Genomic DNA, 20,111 nt, shown 5'->3' with positions numbered 1-20,111 from the left:
AGACTATCAATTATCTAACTTCTCCTTTCACTCTCTTTACGTATTGGACAAACACTCTTGTCCTCATTAACAGCAAATGACTGTTCAGGTAATGTGTTGTCAACATTTTTCAGATTTCACAAACAAAATGATTTAGCTGCCTTAAAAGCTGTTGTCATACCGAACATGACTTATCACCTTTGTTCTTGCTGCTGAGTAGACACCAGAAATTCTAACTTGCCACTTGTTTCTTCCTTTTTCGCTTACATTTGTACTTTTGTAATACTACCAGCCCAATTTGCAGCCTGCCTCCAGCAAGCTACCCAAAGATAAAATTTCACATTGCAGTTAAATTGGTATGTGTATCGTACTATGAGAAACAATCACAAGGAGCCTTTTAGACTCCTAATCCAAAAGAGCCTGTAAGTAGGCTTCAGATAAAACAGTTTTGGAGAAAAACTGGCACACGGCAAGTTTAGCTTATAACTCGTCTGGACAGGGCAAAGGGTAAGTGTCAGTGATAGATTGAGCACTAACTGAAACTTCAAAGTTGCATCAAAGCTGAAGCTGACCAGTTGAGGAATGAAAGGGTAATGGAAATAGTGATAGAGGAATCCTTCAGAGAAGAATAGAAACATCAAGGCTAAGATGGTGTGGACACTTAAAGAGAATGGAAAACAAGATGTATCCCAATAAGATAAAAGAAATGGAGGTGCAAAGGAAATGGCCAAGACAAAGACAAAGGGAGGATGGCTGAAAGGTGAGGAGGAATGTTTTCAAAAAAGAAGCGAGTACTGGACAAGAGTGAACACAGAAAGATGGTGAGAAAACAGGACTACATGGTGGGGCTTATGTTCCAGGCAGACCCAGGCTGGAGCTGGAAAGTGTTCAAGATGATGATGATGATGATGATGATGATGATGATAAGGGGGTAGGTCACTCTCAATGTAATAGACTGTATGACCCCTGACAACATTGCCTGTCCATTTGTGATTTCACTTTATCATGCAAAGCCATTGGAATAGGTCACGCACAGAAGAAGCATGGATGCTCCATAGGTTTTAGGGTAATCTGGACCACAAAATTAGTGATACAACCTAACCCATCCAAGAAAAGAGATGAGAACTCAGAACACAGAGAATCTTGCACTGTATATGACATGGAAAAACCAAGCACTGAAAACATCCAGACCAAACAATTTTATGGTACCAGCACCATCCACTAACAAATAGCCAAGGAATGAAACACAGATTTATATATAATGGGGGCCAGAAATTGCCCCGAAGTTGAAATGTGCTGCTTTTTGTAACTCGCCAGACATTGAGTAACTGGAAATAACAAGACATCCCAAATCCACATAAGTTTGTGAGTTTAGCAAAGTCATGGCTGCACACTTGTCCACTTGTAGTCTGAGCACTTTACCTATCACTCACATTTTAATAAACGGTTTGTATCCTTCATAAACACTGGAGACACACAGTTAATATTGATGTCCATGTCTGCAGGAGGGGCTGGAAACGACACACAGATGCTAAATGTCCATTTTTTTTGTTAAAGTTGGTGCAAGCAGTGCAGCACGGCCATTTCGTGTTGCACAGAATGGTATGGGCAAGATGGGAGCACTGCCTTCGCTGTGGTCGTTGCTTGGAATATCGCTATCCAGTGCAGCATGGAGGCCATGTTTTTACGGCTGCCATGCTGTCCCTCCCTTGAAAACTGGCTGATGCCTAGTATGAGATACCACAAAAGATTGAGCAATATTTAACACTTCAGCAAAGATGAATTCTTGCACTTGACACACCACATTCTCGGGAGTCAACTGAGCTATGGCGTCATGGGCCATAGAATCAGCATAGGAATCATGATAAGCATCAGTAACAAATTGACAGTTGCGATTGAAGGCGTGGAGCTCGGCTGCCCAAAGCCTTTAGTTCTGGTGGTACTGTTTATGACGACGATGAAATACTACACATGTTGCAGTGATAACTTGACAACAACTTAACACATTTCTTCGAACAAAAATGATGCTAGTTTCTGGAGAGAGGCTAACTGGTACAACAACTGGTAGATCTGAAGAGAAAGCCAAGAAAGAAGTATCCAGGCTTTGGGTACATTGTCATAAGAGGAAACGACAGTGGGTACACAAATGATGGGGAAGCCTACATAGTCAGTGTGGCCAACAAGTTCACGATAGCAGCTGTTGCTTGAGGAGGGAGTGGAGCACTGCCTCCATGGACAGAAGAACTGAAGGAACAACCGATAGACTGAACACACAGAAGGGAACACCACATTCATCATCATTTATATTGTAAGATACATTGCCACAGTGAACCAAAGTTTATTCATCTTCCTCATAGAAACACGCAACAGTTGAGAACAAGACACGAAGAAAGAAACCATCCAGGTACTGATACAAGCAGTTAGTGTCAATAAATATAAACATAATATGTGAGCGAGTGCCTACTGCACTGTACTTATAAAGAGGATGGTTCTATTAGCTGGGTTGGGAGATGCTGGATCCTGTGTACAAGTCATGTGGCTCACTGCAGGTGGCCCCTGGTGGCCGGCCATCACAGATGCCATTGGCGGAATGTTCAAAGTATAATGCGCCAACAGGCGTATCCAAGTATTCTGTACAGGCTTGTAGCAGTATGCTACAGCTTTTGTCCTGTTATGATATGCCCCTGATATTTCACAACTGCAGCCAAGGCCTTTGGAAAAAGTACTCTAATCTTTGCTGTGGACTCTTCTTCAGGATCTGCAACTCACTTTACCATTATATAGGACTCTGGCTGATAATGAGTTTTATCTGTCAATCAGACATAATGAGATTCATAGATTCATTAGCATTCTTTTTTTTATGATACACAATGTTAGTAAAGTCAGTAATTTGTTTTGACATAAGAGTAACATGAGCAGGTCAAGTATCATAACAACTAAATAAACATTGAAACCATTGGGAAAGCTTGTGATCTGTGAAGTACATTAGTTTTTATTACTGATAATTTGCTGCATCAGCAAGTTGAACCCATTATTCCTGATGAACAGAAGGTTCTGTTTAACTACAGACATTGTATAATACCTCGTGTAACATGCTGTTAAAGGCACACATTTCATGTGCGAAGTACGTAAACAGGACAGCAGTTCCGTATGAAATCCAATGTCTGAGAATAAATTTTAACTGTCTCAATGAAAAACGTTGTTCAAACAAATTATGTTCTAGTGTGAAGCTTCAGTAACATTATAGAGAACTGGACCAATTATGGGAACAGTTATTGGAGACTTCAGGTACAACGGAGAAAGAAATATGGTTGCGCTAATCTATAGGAGAATTTAAGTGTGAATAATATCTTGTACATAAAAAGGAATCCTTGGGTGATGAGATATGTAGTAAGCATGTTGTTTACCTCCTATACATAATCAAAAGATTAAGAATAAGTGTGGCTGGAAGTTGCAGAGCAAATGGAACCTCATAGTGCAGAGCTTAAACTAATAGCTGATCACAACTGTCATGCAGAAGCCGTTTCAGTTACCCTTATTAACTAGTTTAGAAAAACAGAATTGCAGTAATGTAGGACTGACAAAGAACTTGTCATTTTGTTGCACCTCTTAGAATGGTAGCATTCATATGAGCATTCATGGAGATTGTAGAAGTAACTGGAAAAAAAGTAGTTTAAATAACTGCCTTAGCAATTTCGTGAGCATGTGCCATATCTGTTTGAGAGCTTTCAAGATCTCAGCTATCTCTATTACTATTTTTGTAATTCATATAATTGATTCAACACTCATATTATGTGCTTATCAGTTTCCATCTACGTAATTGAATCAAACAGAACAGGTAGGCGGCCGTACAGTTGATGGATTGAAGGCTTGTACACAATATATACACTTAGGACTTGCATTGAACTTTAGAGCATGTAAACAAGCACTTACTGTCACAAGGGAGCATTCCCAAGTGTCAGTAAACGACCTTGGTGACACATGGCAGGTTTGTGGAAGGGGTTAAATAGTGCAATGCACAATTTTAATTTGTGCCCAATTTCACTTTCAATCAAAATTAGGCATTTTAGGTTTAGAGGGAATACCCAAAACGATGATATATAAAAAATGTTTTTCATATAAAAGTTGCTACATAATTAATGCTCTTGAAAACTGTAAAATCAATTTTTTTAATTGTTTGAAATTTTACAACATACCCCACCATCATTAATTAATTTTGAAAACTGAAAACTTCTATTAAAACACAAATGAGAGAAGCTTGAAGCCACATACAACACTGTGTAATGAAGCTGCTTCATTTTTGGAAAATAAACTGTGCACATTGTGCTGTCAGAGTATTTTCAAAATACATAATTAAAATGTTTAAACATTCATTACTATTTTAATTATTTTTTTACTTATATTTGTTTTATGTTTTAAATTGTTATTTCACATATTACATTCATGTTTTCTTTGTTTTTTTTGCAAATACCGTATCACATACATGTATTTTGTTGATTGGAAGTAATATACAAGTCATTATTATGATAGAAAATAATTTCAGTAATGATAATCTGTAAGGAAATGCTTAAAACATTGGTTCTTTTACACCATACACGTTAAACTTAATGAACTTTTATCATGTGATATGCACAACAGAGAAAACAATATTAAAAAAGGCAGTAGAAGATAAAATTGTTGCAGGTGATCCTCTAAATATCCTGATTTGTATCAGGCATATTTCAGTACATTAGTAAGCCTTGGCGAAGAGAGTTGATTTTGTACTTGTGACTGCAGCTTGAGTGTATTGTTTCTCAAACGGAGTTGACATCATGCTCATTCAACAGAACTATATCTGAAAATCTCACGAAGTTCTTCCAACATCAAAAGCTCTATACATTCCACAACTGTACCTGTGGTGTCAAGCCCTTTGAGATCACCAGATAATTTTTATCCTCAGGTACAATGCTCAAAATGTTCTTTTTTTATTCACTGACCACCTGCATTTTCAGTTTTAAAAGAAACTAATGGTGGTGGTTTTGGACCGAAAATTCTAGACTCATTTTTTGAAGCCTCAAATGTCTTTGTGAAAGCATCAAAATCTGGTAAACAAACGACTGACCATGTCAAAATATATTTGAAAGATATTTTTTTCCCAGGTCGGAAGAAATGTGTGTATTGTTGAGAGCATCATACCTGAGGCCAAGGAATTTGTTCGTCTGGTGATCCCATAGGTTCAACAGCACACATTCGACTGTGGGATGTATCAGCTTTCTATGTTGGAAGAATTTTGCGAGAAGGCTTTCAGATCTAGTTCTGTTGAATAATTATGATGTCAATATGCACTTGAGAAACCATGTAATCATGTTGCAGTCATTAGTACATAATCAGTTCTCTTTGCCAAGCTCTACCAATTTACTGAAATATGCCTGATACAAATCAGGATATTTAGATAATCACCCATGACAATTTGAAATCCTGCTGAATTTCGTTTTATATTGTTTTCTCTGTTGTGTGTATTATGTGAAGAAATTTTGTTCATTGTACCTGTGTGATTGTAAAATAATAATAATAATAATAATAATAATAATAATAATTAAACATTTCTTTACAGATGATCATTACTGTGATTGTTTTCTATCATAATAATGAGCTATTGGTACCTATTATTTTCAATTAATGAAACACATGTACCTGAAACAGTAAACTAAAAAAATAAACAACTAAAAATATAAAATAAATCAAACAATGGAAAATCCAGGATGGAATGTAACAATATTGTGAAAAGGAAAGTTGCTACTCACCATATAATAGAGATGCTGAGTCGCAGATAGGCACAACAAAAAGACTGTCACAAATTAAGCTTTCAGCCAGTAAAACCGTTGCCAATAATAGACGACACACACACACACACACACACACACACACACACACACACACACACACACACACACAAAATGTAAATGCGTCCTACACACACGACTGCAGTCTCAGGCAAGTGAAGCCACACTGCCAATAATAATTTAAAACTTAAAACAAATATAAGTAGAATGAATAATTAGAATTGTAGAGTATGTTGAAAATACTCAGTTAGCACATTGTGTACAACTTATTTTCCAAAAATTGTGTTTTGAAACCAGCTTTTTTATACAGGGATTTATGTGGCATTTTTCAGAATTAATTGATGCAGGGGTATTTTGGAGAATTTCAGATTACTGCAAAGGTTGATTATACAGTTTTTGAGAACATTAATTACATATGAACTTTATATGAAAACCATTTTTATATATCATTATTTCAAAGATGTTCCCTCTAAACCTAAAATGCCAAATTACCCTTTGGGGTGGGTTACCACTTAGAAGTGAAATTGGGCACAAAGAAAAAAATGTGTATTGCACTATTTAGCTCCCTCTCACACCCACCAGTTTTCATCAAGATCGTTTATTGAGACCTCAGAATGTTCCCTTGTCAGTGCTTTGGCCTATTTAGGGTGAAGATCTGTCTTGAGTTAAACAGGTTGAGTGAACATTAATCTCTGTTTGTCTGATCACGCCACAAAACCTTTATCCATACCAAAACCACCAACAGTCTTTTCTGTAAAATCTATTCACCAATGAATAGTGTATCTGCAGTGGTGGTAATCCTCTCAGGGTTTTGTAAATAACTCACCAAAGTCTTCACAGTAGGCATAATTCTCAAAGCTGCTGCACAAACAGGTCTAGGATGCAATAACCTTTCTGATGCATAATTCTCACACTAACCAACCATGTATCAGCCTGTAATGGAGCACCTGATCTACATTCTCAGACAGATTTTCAACCACCTTTCATCATGTCCTGAAATGAGAGCTATTTCCCATTACTACCACCCTCTTCACCCATAGTAGTATGCCATTTTCCACCAAACCTACGAAACTGCACTAGGGTCCTTCATGGCCCAGAGAGCAAAATGTCAATCAGCACCATCTTAGTTGTTGTTATTAACAGCATAACCAGCACAGCAAGAAGACTGTTGGCTAGCTCATAATTTGCAAACGATTTAATGATATATTGTTCTCCCCCAGACCCACAGTGACAACTCGGCAATTACAGTTAACTTTTCAGAAGTTAGATAAATGGGTCACATGACAAACTTTGTTTTGCATTGAGAAAGCAGTCTCCGTCAATTTCAGCCCCATTTCATAAATATTAACTGCCACAGTTGTGAGATATGGTCATCATATTCAATTTCCACAACAGTCAGAAATTTCTGATCCCACTGGTAGATGTGAGGTACTGAAAGGTTAAGTTTAATAGAATTTTACTAAACATTTCACCAGGTCTGACTAGATTGTGAGTGTTGATTCTGTGGGGATGGTCTGATATTCTTATTTCAAAATCCCGAATGCAGTACATCGTGGACTCACCAGACTTTCAGCTGGAACGTATAAAAGAAGCCCTACCCTTACCGTATGTGCAGAAACCAGCGAGCTTCATCCAGCTACCCAAAAACAACTTTTGAAGATAAATTGGGCACAAGGTCTCCTGAATTTTTCATAGTTTCTCACACAATAGCAGAGAGAGTGTGCAGTAATCATCTGCAAGCCACAAAGTCAGTATAGATCCAGATGGAGCAGATTGTGCTGGAATAAGGTATAGTGAAAGTGAGGGTTCTTCCACAGAGTTAAAGTTAGCAGGCACTTCAGTTAATCAGTAGACCCATTATAATTTTTAAACATCTCATATGAGAAGGCAAGTACAGCAGATTGCTTCTATTGGCATCTTTCTGTTAAACATGTAAGTGAATGTTCTGTAGTAGCAGGAAGCGTGGTAGTCTGCTTTGTCTTTAAAACCTAAGAGAATTACATGTGATCCTCATGCACTGAATGTTTTGCCTGTTTTAATTCTCTTAGTGCTCTCCAAACTATCTTGTAAATGTGCCCAGCATAAATGTTTGCTCAGGGCATCCTCATTTCTCTCCAATAACAGCATAAATATATGTCACTCTGCTGAGTGCCAGAAGCTATAGTTGCAGCAGCTAGAGAGGCTTGTGAGGGAAGTGTGATAATGAAATGTACTATTTGCTTGAATTCGATGGTGTCCTCGGTAAGAAATAAAGTTATGGAGGAGTGGGAAAGAGCGTGCCATGGCAGTAAGAGAAAATATACTTCACCTGGTGAAACCGACCACTCAGCAGTGGTGTATCTCTACCTGTATCCAAATGAGGTAATTCTAGCATCCTTCCATTCAAGGTATGGTCCTACAGCCACAGCTTCCTCTTCTGTTAAGAAGAGGCATTAGAATGTTGATCACCACTATCAGTGTATCTCATTTTGATTGAATGGGGGTTTATATGATGACAAAGTAGCTTCAAGTAATTTAGCTGGTGATATATGGTCTCTATTTTGGGTGGTGACACTATCAATGTCAAATGCTTCGTAAAATTATGTGGGGGGAACAAATCTGATACCCAAACTGATAGGAAGAAGTCCCTGCCCCCTCTTACACAGATTCTAACTACTATGCATTAAAGTTAGTATATTTTAGTTATATTTTTCTTTTATTTTCTGATTTAAATTATTTTTGTATTTCTTAATAATGTAATATTTTTACTTTTTGCTGTTTGTTTCTGTTCCTTAGCTGCACAGTTTTTATTAATTTTTTGGAAGAGTACTATTAACCGAGCCATTGACTACCCTAAAGCAACAAGAACAATACTAAATTCATTATCAAATACAAGGTCATCTGTGAAAGCAGCCATGTCATATATGAATTCCCCTGTAACTATGGCACAACCTTTTATGTGTGAAGACACACCAACTAGCTGTCAATCAGTATTAATGACATGTTACAAACTGTCATTGAGGACTGATTTGACCATCCATTGGCCATGCATCTAGAGTGCTGAACACATTGTGATCAGTTACAAAAATATCCTTCATAACCTGTGCCAGTATGATTCCTCCCTCCCCTGCCACCCCTCATTTCTTTTTCTCCCAACACCAGCAGGTCTGAGCTACACGGTTGGGACCAGTTCCTACTGCACATTCTTTGGTTCTGCAATCTTCCTGGCCTGAATCACCACTCCTGTATATACTTCATCATTCCCTCTCGTTCCTAGCAACCAGTTTCGAAAAAGTTACTACTTCACTGTGAGCCCCTATCCCCAATTGTAGTCATGCTTATAGATTGAAGGACTTTCATCCACTCTGTTATTGCTCCAATTTCACATTTCACATTGGTAAATCTCCTATTTTACCAGTGCCACACTCCCTAAACCAGTGTGTGGAACACTCAAATACCTCTCCCTACCTAAGTCGAGCAGTCAGTGGTGCATTATCCATATCATTGTCTCATGCTAACCCTCTCTCACCTAGCTCTTGATCCTCTCTCCCCTTCACCACTTCCCTGTTCGTTATTTATGTTCACTGCAGAATTTTTGGTTATCATGGTAATAATTGATTGTAAAATTGACACACTGAATGCGGATGTGCACGAGGCCAGGCACATTGTGATCAAAGATGATTGAGGGTCATGAATCAAACATTAATGTAGAACTAATACACAAACAATATTTTCAGTTGTTTGTGCACAATAATATTACTAGAGTTTTATAAATTTAAAATTTCCTTGGTGGTATCATTTTAACTAATGGAGTGTTAGAAAGCTATGAAGAGAAACTATTAGCAAATTCTGTGGAGTACTAAAATTGTTTTGCCACATTTGAGTGCTTGAAAAATAATTAAGTCATCATCTTTTTCTTCTAAAAACTACCATTACAGCCTGTAAGGGCTTGGAGTCGAAAGTGTTCATGCACGTGTCATAGAATCCTTTTAGATCACAACATGGTGGTTGATGAACACTTGGTTCATCTTTAATGACATCATTGGTGCATTTTATAGTGTGATGAAGTGAGTACCACGGCATCAGCAAGAATTCATCATCTCAATATTCATCACTGAGCATCGTTTTGGCCTTGTTGCATGGACAGTTACTTTTCTGGAAAGTGATACATCTGGTGAGAGAGACTTCACTGAAAGGCTACAAGTGAACACAATTATATTGATATTGTACATTAAAAAATACTTATACCGTGTTGAATGTGGCCAAGTGATTTTTTTCCCTGTTCCAAAGCCCAGTTTCCATGCTCTGTAGGTAATAAGAGAACATGTAGGTTGTTTTGTGTGACATCACATTTGCAGTGAGCTGATTGTTCTGAAACATTTGTCTTTCCAAACATTGTACTCTTATCAATTGCATAACGGACTAACACATACTCTGCTTTACTGCTTTGTAGATGTGTATGTGTTGGAAAACATTTCCTTTACTTTTCTTTTATGATGTGTTTTAACAATGCCCAAAGTGGCAAAATTAGCTAGTTGCAAATTAAATGAAGTGTGCAAATAGATAATAGCCTCAGGTGGGAAAATAACTTCTTTCGATAACTTCAATGTAGCTGTGGACCCAACGTAAAAATTACTATTTATGTACATGGCCATACAGGCAGTCATTTTTCTCTCACTCCATTCACAAGTAAAATGGGAATGGGAATAATCATCAATTGACAGAGGATAATAAATACTATGTATTCCCATTTGTATATCAGTATGCTTGATTGTTTTCCAATTTAATTGATACTAACTTTGAAGCAACAAGCCATCTTCTTCAGGCATAAGACTGGAGGAATCAGTGTATATATGCAAATATATCATGTGAACATAAGGGAACTGCTTATCCGTTTCTGTATAAACTATTTTGTAAAAGCATCAACCTGGCTGTTGAGTTGAAGAGTTTTCATACCATTTGTTACATGTGCATCAGATGGATACCAGTTCCTGTGCTTGAAAATAGAGCCTTGTTACTTTGAAATCAATCAAAATTAAATTAGAAAACAACAAATATACACAAATGGATAAAGAGGGTATCATATATTACTGAGTTTTCTTCATGAACATCTCAGTAGCTGACTTCCCCAATATCTTCCATTTCTGTGGAAGCTACAAGAGAATTACCAGCAATACATACCGATGCTTTTGTTTTGTCTGTTATTGACTTTGGCAGCGGTCTACATTTTCTGGCGCTCTGTACTCATCAACCAAAGATCACTTGTACAAATCCCAACCCTTGGTAAACATAAAAGGCTTATTAAATGCTTAGCAGTAAGTGCAAAACCTCACCATCCAAGCCTTGGCAGCAGTTTTAAGTCTTATATTGTGAACTGATTTGTATCCTTGAATTGATTTGTATCCTTGAATTGATTTGTATCCTTGAATTGATTTGTATCCTTGATAGTTCAGTTACAATTTAATTTTATGTTGGGTCATTACTAAGGTATTTGTTCCATGTTTTCTTTGTCTATTTCTATTACAGTATTTTATTTTCATTCGTATTACTTTCCTTTGCCTTATTTCACTTTGCTTTATTCCATACTTTGTATGTATGAGTGAGTGCACCTCATTGCGCAAAATATTGTATGATTCAACACCACCTTAGTGAAAAACTTTAATCTTCTTCCTATAACACTTTCTTCCCTAACTGTGCTCTTCAAAGAATTTAACCCTCCATAGCATTATAGTATGTCTACATTAATTAGCGGTCTTCAGAGCATTGTCATAGACCAGTATTTACAGCAGTTGTTGTAACATAGAAATCTATGCCTGAGACATATTTCTTCACTCGCACTTCACCATTTGCCCATCTGTGAAGATCAAAATTAAATTTGTTACCACCAGTTGTAGAAATGTCTGAAGACTAGTGAACTGCCATTGGGTAGGGTATGCTTTACTCCGAGGCAACAAGAAATAACCTCTAAGAATATAGCTTGTTTCATCAGGCATTACACTATTCATATATTAATGTCTTTGACATTGATCCTTCTCTTCCAAAACTTCTTCAGATTTCAGCTGGTTTTCCATCCCCACTCCCAAGGAATTCTATTATTATGCAGTTTCACAGCAACAGATACATCAGTTTTTGTAATTAAAAAAATTAAAAACTTCCTGGGTGTCTCACTAACGTCTGATCCGGTATCCAAGTTATTTTCAGATATAAAACTAGAGCTATAAAATGCACTTTGTCCAAAAGTGTGTTTTTTTTCCCTCCTCCACTGTACTAAAAGTGGTCACAGTTTTCAAAAGATGTCATGCTTTCAATTGCGACATTTCTTTCTGCCATGTTAGTCCACTCTCCTGCACATGTGCGAGTGCCGTTATGAAGAATATACAATTTTCCTGAAGGGCCAGGATAAGTTCAAAGGCAGTTTTGTTGTGCTGCATGTATTCTTAGTTCTTCCGTATTGAAAAGCCAGTCAGCTCTTAATTGACAATTATAGTTTAGTATTAATTGTGCCTGCTATGAATATGTGAATGTTAGTATGACTTCCAGATAATGCAAGGTTCACTTACAGGATAAGATTTTATATGAATGTTAAGGTTATTTATGAGTGGTTTGTATTTAAAATTTCAAATAAATTCAAATCAGGTTGCTGAGTGACTAGAAATATTTCATAATCCTAAATATAATATGTTATATACAATAACTTTACTAGTTTGTTATGTTATGGCCTTCAGAATTACTGCATATATCTTTTACTGCATGATGCTTGTGATTGCTATAGCTTGAATAAATGTTGTGAGAGCCTCAGCCATAAGCATTGTTTTTCAGTCTTATGCTGACTGTTTTTCTTCCACTCCCTCGATTACTGAAAAAAATTGTATTTGCATCAATTTATGGTTGCAGACAACTTCATTCCCAAACACTGACAATGATGTGTGCACATCAACATATTCCATTTGGACATCTGGAGGAATTCTCCACACAGGAAGAGGAAGTGGTTCTCAGGTTAGCCACATTTCCACAGCTACACAGCCTGCTGCTTTCTACAGGTAAATCTCTCTCCACTATCTGAATGCAAAGAGACATGAACATAAAAAATATGGCCCTTGGAATAAATATAAATAAATAAAAATTAATGATCAGTATTTTGGGTTATGTGGTTGATTACTTGTTTTTAATAAAAAATTTTATCCATGTTACTTACAGGTCAGATTCAATTCTTGCAGATGATGAATTCATCCCATTTGATCCACCCATAGTCAGCAAGTATGGACCAATTTCTCGAATGTCAAAGGCAATCCTACGTCCCAGTAGTTCAGTACAGGTTTCTTCATCTTTTGGTGATGGAACAATCTCAACCCCAATGGTACGCCGTCCAGTACCTGCTGCTAGCCCTGTTGCTTCTTGGTACTTCAGTACCACACAAGGTAAATGATGATGATGTTGTTTATTATTACTATTTATTTCTTTATTACTGTCCTTGTATAATTAAACCTGTAGTCTCAGTTTTCGATCTCAAGGCACTTCTGTGCATAATTCAAAAATTAGAAAAGAATGCTCATGTCCTTTTTGTTTAGTTTGATATTTGTGCGAGTGACGCATCGTTGAGTACTATCAAGGTTCTAAAGAAACAAAATTCTTTATATTACTAAGGAACTGTCTATTGTGGCATAGTAGTGTATAATTTTTATTTGTAATAGAGATGTGTCCTTAGACTGTGACGAGTTTCTTCAAAATCAAGCATTTGGTGAATTCAAGTGACAACCATGTGCATACATTTCAACAAGAAGTTCTTTAGATGAAGGGGCTCACTAGATTTGTCTATGACAACATTAATTACAGTAATTACATCATCATTTTTGCTGCTGTCTAAAAATTTTAATAACTTGGTGTGCTTATGGATGAGATATCATATTTCAAAATTCAGGCTATTTTGAAGTCTTGCAATATGCTAAATAAAAATCATGTATGTGAACATTTATTTACGTATACATAACCTGACTTTTGACTTTTCCCTTTTTTGGGGCTGCACGTCAGACAGATGCGATTTGAAATTCTGTATCCTATTCAGAATTCTACATTCTAATGTTTTTATTGTTCATATCATTTCTTCATTATCTTTCAAATAATTGTGAGTGCAGCAAAAACTTTTACTATATTATCAGTTGTAAATTGTATTGTGCTTCTTAAAATTTTGACAAAAATATTGTCATTCAGAAATCATTACACCCCAATTTCAGTGTGTATTTAGGTTGTTAGTGAGCATGATCTTGATAAAAGTTAGAGAGAAAAAATCAGTTTCAAGGAATCGGTAGATTTTATCTCAGGTTTTTCTCTCACTAGGAAACAATTAATCAATTCTCAAAGTGCAGCTTCAATCCTTGTAAAGTAAAACATGCTGAAATTAAGAGAATCAGTGAGGTTAATCTATAGTTATTTGTGTCCTGCTCAGAAAAACATTGCATCAACCAGAATGCATTCCCTCTGTGGCTGCTGTTCTCCGGTAAAATATGAGTTTTTGATAAGAAGCTGGAAGTTCCCAGACTGCTGTCGAGTGATTGGGAGGCATTGCAAATAGGTGTTTTAGGCAGATTACTGAGAGTCGTGCTTAACAAAGGTAGTTCATCTACCATCCTCATCCATGGGTACTGTCTCGACTCCAGGAAATACATGAGCTATTACTGCTTGTTGATTTGATTGTGAGTGAAAAGTCATGATATTATACCACTAACTCTTACTGACAAATTTGAGATGCTGTCTCTTGTCTCAGACTGAAACTGAGCCAGTGCAACATAGTTTGCCCGTTGGAAAACCTGCTACGTCCGGGGGGGGGGGTCCAAAAGAGTAAGCTTATTTTTGTTAATTGTCTGCAGTTCAAACATATAGCAAATAATAGTGCCTGTTAAGAAATGGCAGCAAATGCTTGATGTTGAAGTAAAGAGCCTATAAAAACTCTTAATTGATATTGTGCAATAATAACTGGAGTATATAGTTAAGTGAGAATAAACGACAATTAATTATTCTTATTTGTGTGCAGGTAAACAAGAAACCTGATTTGTAACTCGTAAGAAAGATAAAATAAGTGATCTCACTTGTGCTAGTATCAGTTCTTATGGAGACAAATAATGAAAGGCTAAGGAATTGTTCTTTGCCCAGTTGTGTTGTGGAATATAACATAATAAAATATTTTAAGAGAAGCAGACAGTTGTAAGGTGATTTGAATCTCATAAAGAATTCAAATACAGTATATGTATGTGGCATATTAATACTGCACTGTGACTGCCATTAGTTATTTGGACAATTTGGAGAGTATTATGACTCCATCTGCGCAGTTGAGAAGACATAATGGGATGAAATGAGGGACTTCTGATGATTAACGACAAAGATTGTGGATGTGGAATGAATGCAAACAATGGTATGAGTAAATTCAACCACTCACCATTTAGATGAAGCTTTGAGCAGTCAATAGACTTGAGGACAAGAGGGTAAAGGTAGCACTCTTTTCAGGTGCTTCCTTAAAGCACTGAACATGTGCACATATAGAGGGGGGGGGGGGGGGGGGGGAGTTATAGTGTTTAACTCCTGGTTTTTTGTGATTACCAACTTCTTCATGCTTCCACTATATGATGAGCGAGTGTAATGTGTAATGGAGGGAGGTTCCTGATACTGGTTGAAGCAGCTCAGATACCAAGGATTGCAAACACGATAGGGGTATTGAGACAAGCAGTGTACAAATGTACAAGAACTTAATTTACCTGTGGCATGACATATTTAACAAAGACCAATAAACCAGGCTTCAACAATTGAGATTACTAGACATTGATGAGGATTGTTTCAAGAAACCTACATTAATAAGTCACAAGAAATCAATCAGTATTTCAGACATCCTGTTGCTGCCAGCCCATAAACATTAGTGTGATGCAGGTGGCAAATTACTCCAGGAATGCAAGAGTGTGATAGGGTTCAATGTGGCCTACCCTTCACCTTTCAACCAATTTTTAAATGTAGGATATGGGTATGTGATATTATGGGTCAAAGTTTCATGATATTCCTTTCCTTGCAATGTTACCTTCAAAGGACAAATTGAAGCCAGAGGACATGTGAATGCTTTTAAATGAGCAAGGGCTTTCCATATTAACAATTATTGTTCCTTAACACAGAAACTGTTTTCTGAAATGATACACCGTTATATCAACATTTACCTTATTACTCCACAATTCACACCTATTTGTTGGCAGGGGATTCTTAGAACAAGTGTCAGTCTATTTCTTGACTTTCCAATCTTTAATTAATAACATGTGGGGAAAAATGAACACCTAAATCTTTGTGCGAGCTCTGATATCTCTTAGTTCATCACAGTTGGTCGTTTCATCTTGTATAGGCAGAAATCAGAAATATATAGGTTGACTGTTACACAGAAAATTACAGCAACCAGCCACTTTTTACAATGTTATTTATTTATTTAAACAGCACTGTTACTGGTTTCGAGCCAACAGGTTCATCTTCAGATGGCTAGTTCACATTTTACATTAGATTTCGCCTTTTGTTTCCTCACCTGACAAAATTTTTTTGGGGTGGTTGTGCCCTACAACAAAAACAAGATGTGAGACAATGTGTTCTTAACTGTAATTGTGCCTCAGAATGATTTGAAGTGATGTAAACAAATTGTTATTATTAAAGGGAAGATGTTGCACTGGAACATAATGGGAAGGATTCTTCATTTTAAGTAACCGAAACATGAACCTGTCAGGTAGAAATCAGTAATGGCACTCTTTAAATAAATAAATAGCATTGTAAAAAGTGGCTGGTTGCTGTAAACTTTTGTGTAATAGTCAACCCATATTTTATACACAGGCTCAAAATGTCAGTTTTTGACAAAATAGCAAAATCAGAAAAATGTTTTTGGTTTTGGAGGAGAAAAGTGGTGGTTGTAATTTTGTGAAAATATCTTGCCACTGCTAGAAATGGCTTTGTTCTGATGATTACAGCCCCAACTCTCTTATCATATACATGACTATCTCTCCTCTTGAATGGTACTACAACATGAACTGGCTTTGAAGTTTTTCAGTGTCGTATGTCAATCCGGTCTTGTAAGAATCCCCTACCATGCAGCAACACTCAAGATGATTTGTAAACATAATTGGTCCACAGTGTGATAAGTATGCATTCCACCTTTACAAACCATTTAGTAAAAGAAAGCAACAAGCCTGTGAATTGTGAATAGAATATGAAATTCATAACAAAGAACAAAGGAAGATCACACAGAAACTCCAACATTAGAAAAAAAAATTCATATTCACAAAGCTCGTATGCTAAAAAGAAAAGATGTAAAGAGAAATTGAAGACTCGGAAGAAACAATAATAGAAAGAAATCTACACAAAAAATTTCCCCTCATCTTCCCTTCACCTCTCTCGTTAGTGTCGCTCTCTGAACTATTGCTTCGTACTGTCTGTTAGCAAACATGGTACTGCAGTGGTTAATATTGTGGGCTCGCATTCAGGAGGAGTGGGTTTTAAATATTTGTCTGCACATTCACATTTTCTGTGGTTCTGCTAAATCACCAGGACAATTTCCTTTGGAAAGAATATAGATGATTTCCTGGTCCTATCAAAGCTTGTACTCAGTTTTATAATCACCTCATCAACAGAGCTTTAAATCCTGTCCTTCCTTCTCCATGTTATGTGCACTCTCGGTATGGTTGGAAGCTACTGTTACACATTAGTAACAGTATAGCTTGGACACTATATCCTGACAGTCGACTGTGGATGTAAACAAACGCAAACTGAGGCCAGTCAAGAGGAGAAGAATCTGTGTCTCACAGGGGTGACAGTCTACCTCTGTGTTCTGTGAAAGCAGTGTTGATATAATGGTCATACGGAAAGGCTATTTACAATTTGTACAGAAACCAGATGGCAGTTATAAGAGTCGAGGGCCATGAAAGGGAAGCAGTGGTTGGGAAGGGAGTAAGACAGGGTTGAAGCCTCTCCCCGATGTTGGTCAATCTGTATATTGAGCAAGCAGTAAAGGAAACAAAAGAAAAATTCGGAGTAGGTATTAAAATCCATGGAGGAGAAATAAAAACTTTGAGGTTCGCCGATGACATTGTAATTCTGTCAGAGACAGCAAAGGACTTGGAAGAGCAGTTGAATGGAATGGACAGTGTCTTGAAAGGAGGATATAAGATGAACATCAACAAAAGCAAAACGAGGATAATGGAATGTAGTCGAATTAAATCGGGTGATGCTGAGGGAATTAGATTAGGAAACGAGACACTTAAACTAGTAAATGAGTTTTGCTATTTGGGGAGCAAAATAACTGATGATGGTCGAAGTAGAGAGGATATAAAATGTAGACTGGCAATGGCTGAAGATTAGATGGGTAGATCACATAACTAATGAGGAAGTATTGAACAGGATTGGGGAGAAGAGAAGTTTGTGGCACAACTTGACCAGAAGACGGGATCGGTTGGTAGGACATGTTCTGAGGCATCAAGGGATCACCAATTTAGTATTGGAGGGCAGCGTGGAGGGTAAAAATCATAGAGGGAGACCAAGAGATGAATACACTAAGCAGATTCAGAACGATGTAGATTGCAGTAGGTACTGGGAGATGAAGAAGCTTCCACAGGATAGAGTAGCATGGAGAGCTGCATCAAACCAGTCTCAGGACTGAAGACCACAACAACAACAACAACAACAACGGATCACTGATCCCTTCTGGTGTTGTTAGAATTGTATTCAAACCCCGTGAAGACCAAAATTACTCTCTACACTCATTTCAAAATAAGTAAAGGAAAGAACAATTATTACACAGCACATAACAAAGCAGAGTACACAAAGTATTCAGTAATGGCTATATGTAAGTATATTTCATCAAAATATTGGGAGTTTAAAGAATAAAGTAGATGAGCTTCTGGTTTGTTTAGAAGATTTAGAAGCTGAGGATGAAATAGATATACTGTGCCTGTCTGAGCATCACATTGTTACTGATATGGATAAGGTAAATGTAAGTGGATATAAGCTCTCTGCACATGTAATGAGAGAAAATATGGAGAAAGGAGGAGTTGCCATATATGTCAAAAGTTATCATTGTGCAAAAAGTATAGAAACATAAAAGTTTTGTGTAGAGAAACATATAGAAGCATGTGCCTGTGAGCTTAAATTAAATAAAGGCATATTTATAATTGTAACTGTATATAGGTCCCCATCAGGAAATTTTCATCTATTTCTGAAAAATTTGGACTCCTTGTTGTGCTATCTGTCAGACGGGGAAGCAAATTATTATTTGTGCGGACTTCAATGTAGATTCTCTGAAAGAGGGTAATAGGAAAAATGACCTTGAAGTATTACTCGGTTCTTTCAATTTGACACCCGTTATTGATTTTCCTACTCGGGTGGTAAAGGATAGCAGCTCACTGATAGATAATTTCTTTATAGACCAAGATAAGTTTAACCAGATAAATGCTCAGCCTGTTGAGAATGGTCTTTCTGATCATGGTGCACAGCTAGTTACAATATATGACATAGCTCCATTCAGCAATACTAAACAGTCCTCCAAAGTAGTACGTTCAGTCAACGATTTAACAATTGCAAATTTCAGGGAAAGCCTACAGCAGTTAGACTGGGATGAGGTGTACCGTGAACCTGATGCCAATTCAAAATATAATTTATTTCATGACATTCTTGTAAATGCATTTGAAAACTGCTTCCCCAAGAAAATAGTTAAATATACTCGTAAGAAACCTTGTAACAAACCATGGCTTACTAAGGGTATAAAAATATCTTGTAACCGGAAAAGGGAAATGTATCTGACAGCAAGAAAGAGTAGTCACCCAGAAACTATCAAAAATTATAAAAACTACTGTGTTATATTAAGAAAAGTTATTAAAAAATCCAGAAGTATGTGTATCATGTCTGAAATCAGCAACTCTGATAATAAAATTAAAACAATTTGGAATATTATTAAAAGAGAAACAGGTCAACCAAGAGCAGAGGAAGACAGTATTACCATCAAATTGAATGAAAACTTTACGAACAAAAAGTCAGAAGTTGAAAATATTTTTAATAATCATTTTCTAAATGTTGTGGATATAGTAGGATCCAGGTGTTCATTAGAAGATGCTAGGCTGTTAATGGAAGAGGCCATACCTATGCAATTTGATACAATTGAAATCTCACCCACTTCTCCCTCTGAAATTAGGAAAATAATAAACTTGCTTAAAAGCAAAAACTCACATGGAATTGATGGCATTTCCAGCAAAATACTAAAAGCTTGTTCTCAACAGATAAGTAAGATTCTCAGCCACCTGTGTAATAGCTCTCTGGAACAGGGCATTTTCC

General features: G+C 36.8%; 1 protein-coding gene across 1 annotated transcript in view; it reads left to right on the top strand.

Annotated features, from left to right (window-relative positions):
* LOC124794997 (roquin-1) overlaps positions 1–20,111 on the top strand; it is a 251,544-nt gene that overhangs the window by 161,771 nt on the left and 69,662 nt on the right. The window contains 2 exon segments of the mRNA XM_047258752.1: positions 12,675–12,820; positions 12,978–13,198. Of these exon segments, the coding sequence (XP_047114708.1) occupies positions 12,675–12,820; positions 12,978–13,198 (367 nt within the window).

Source organism: Schistocerca piceifrons, chromosome 4, assembly GCF_021461385.2.
Source record: "Schistocerca piceifrons isolate TAMUIC-IGC-003096 chromosome 4, iqSchPice1.1, whole genome shotgun sequence".
NCBI classification, from domain to species: domain Eukaryota; kingdom Metazoa; phylum Arthropoda; class Insecta; order Orthoptera; family Acrididae; genus Schistocerca; species Schistocerca piceifrons.
The sequence above is the reverse complement of the archived record's forward strand: the minus strand, read 5'-3'. Positions and strand labels throughout refer to the sequence as shown.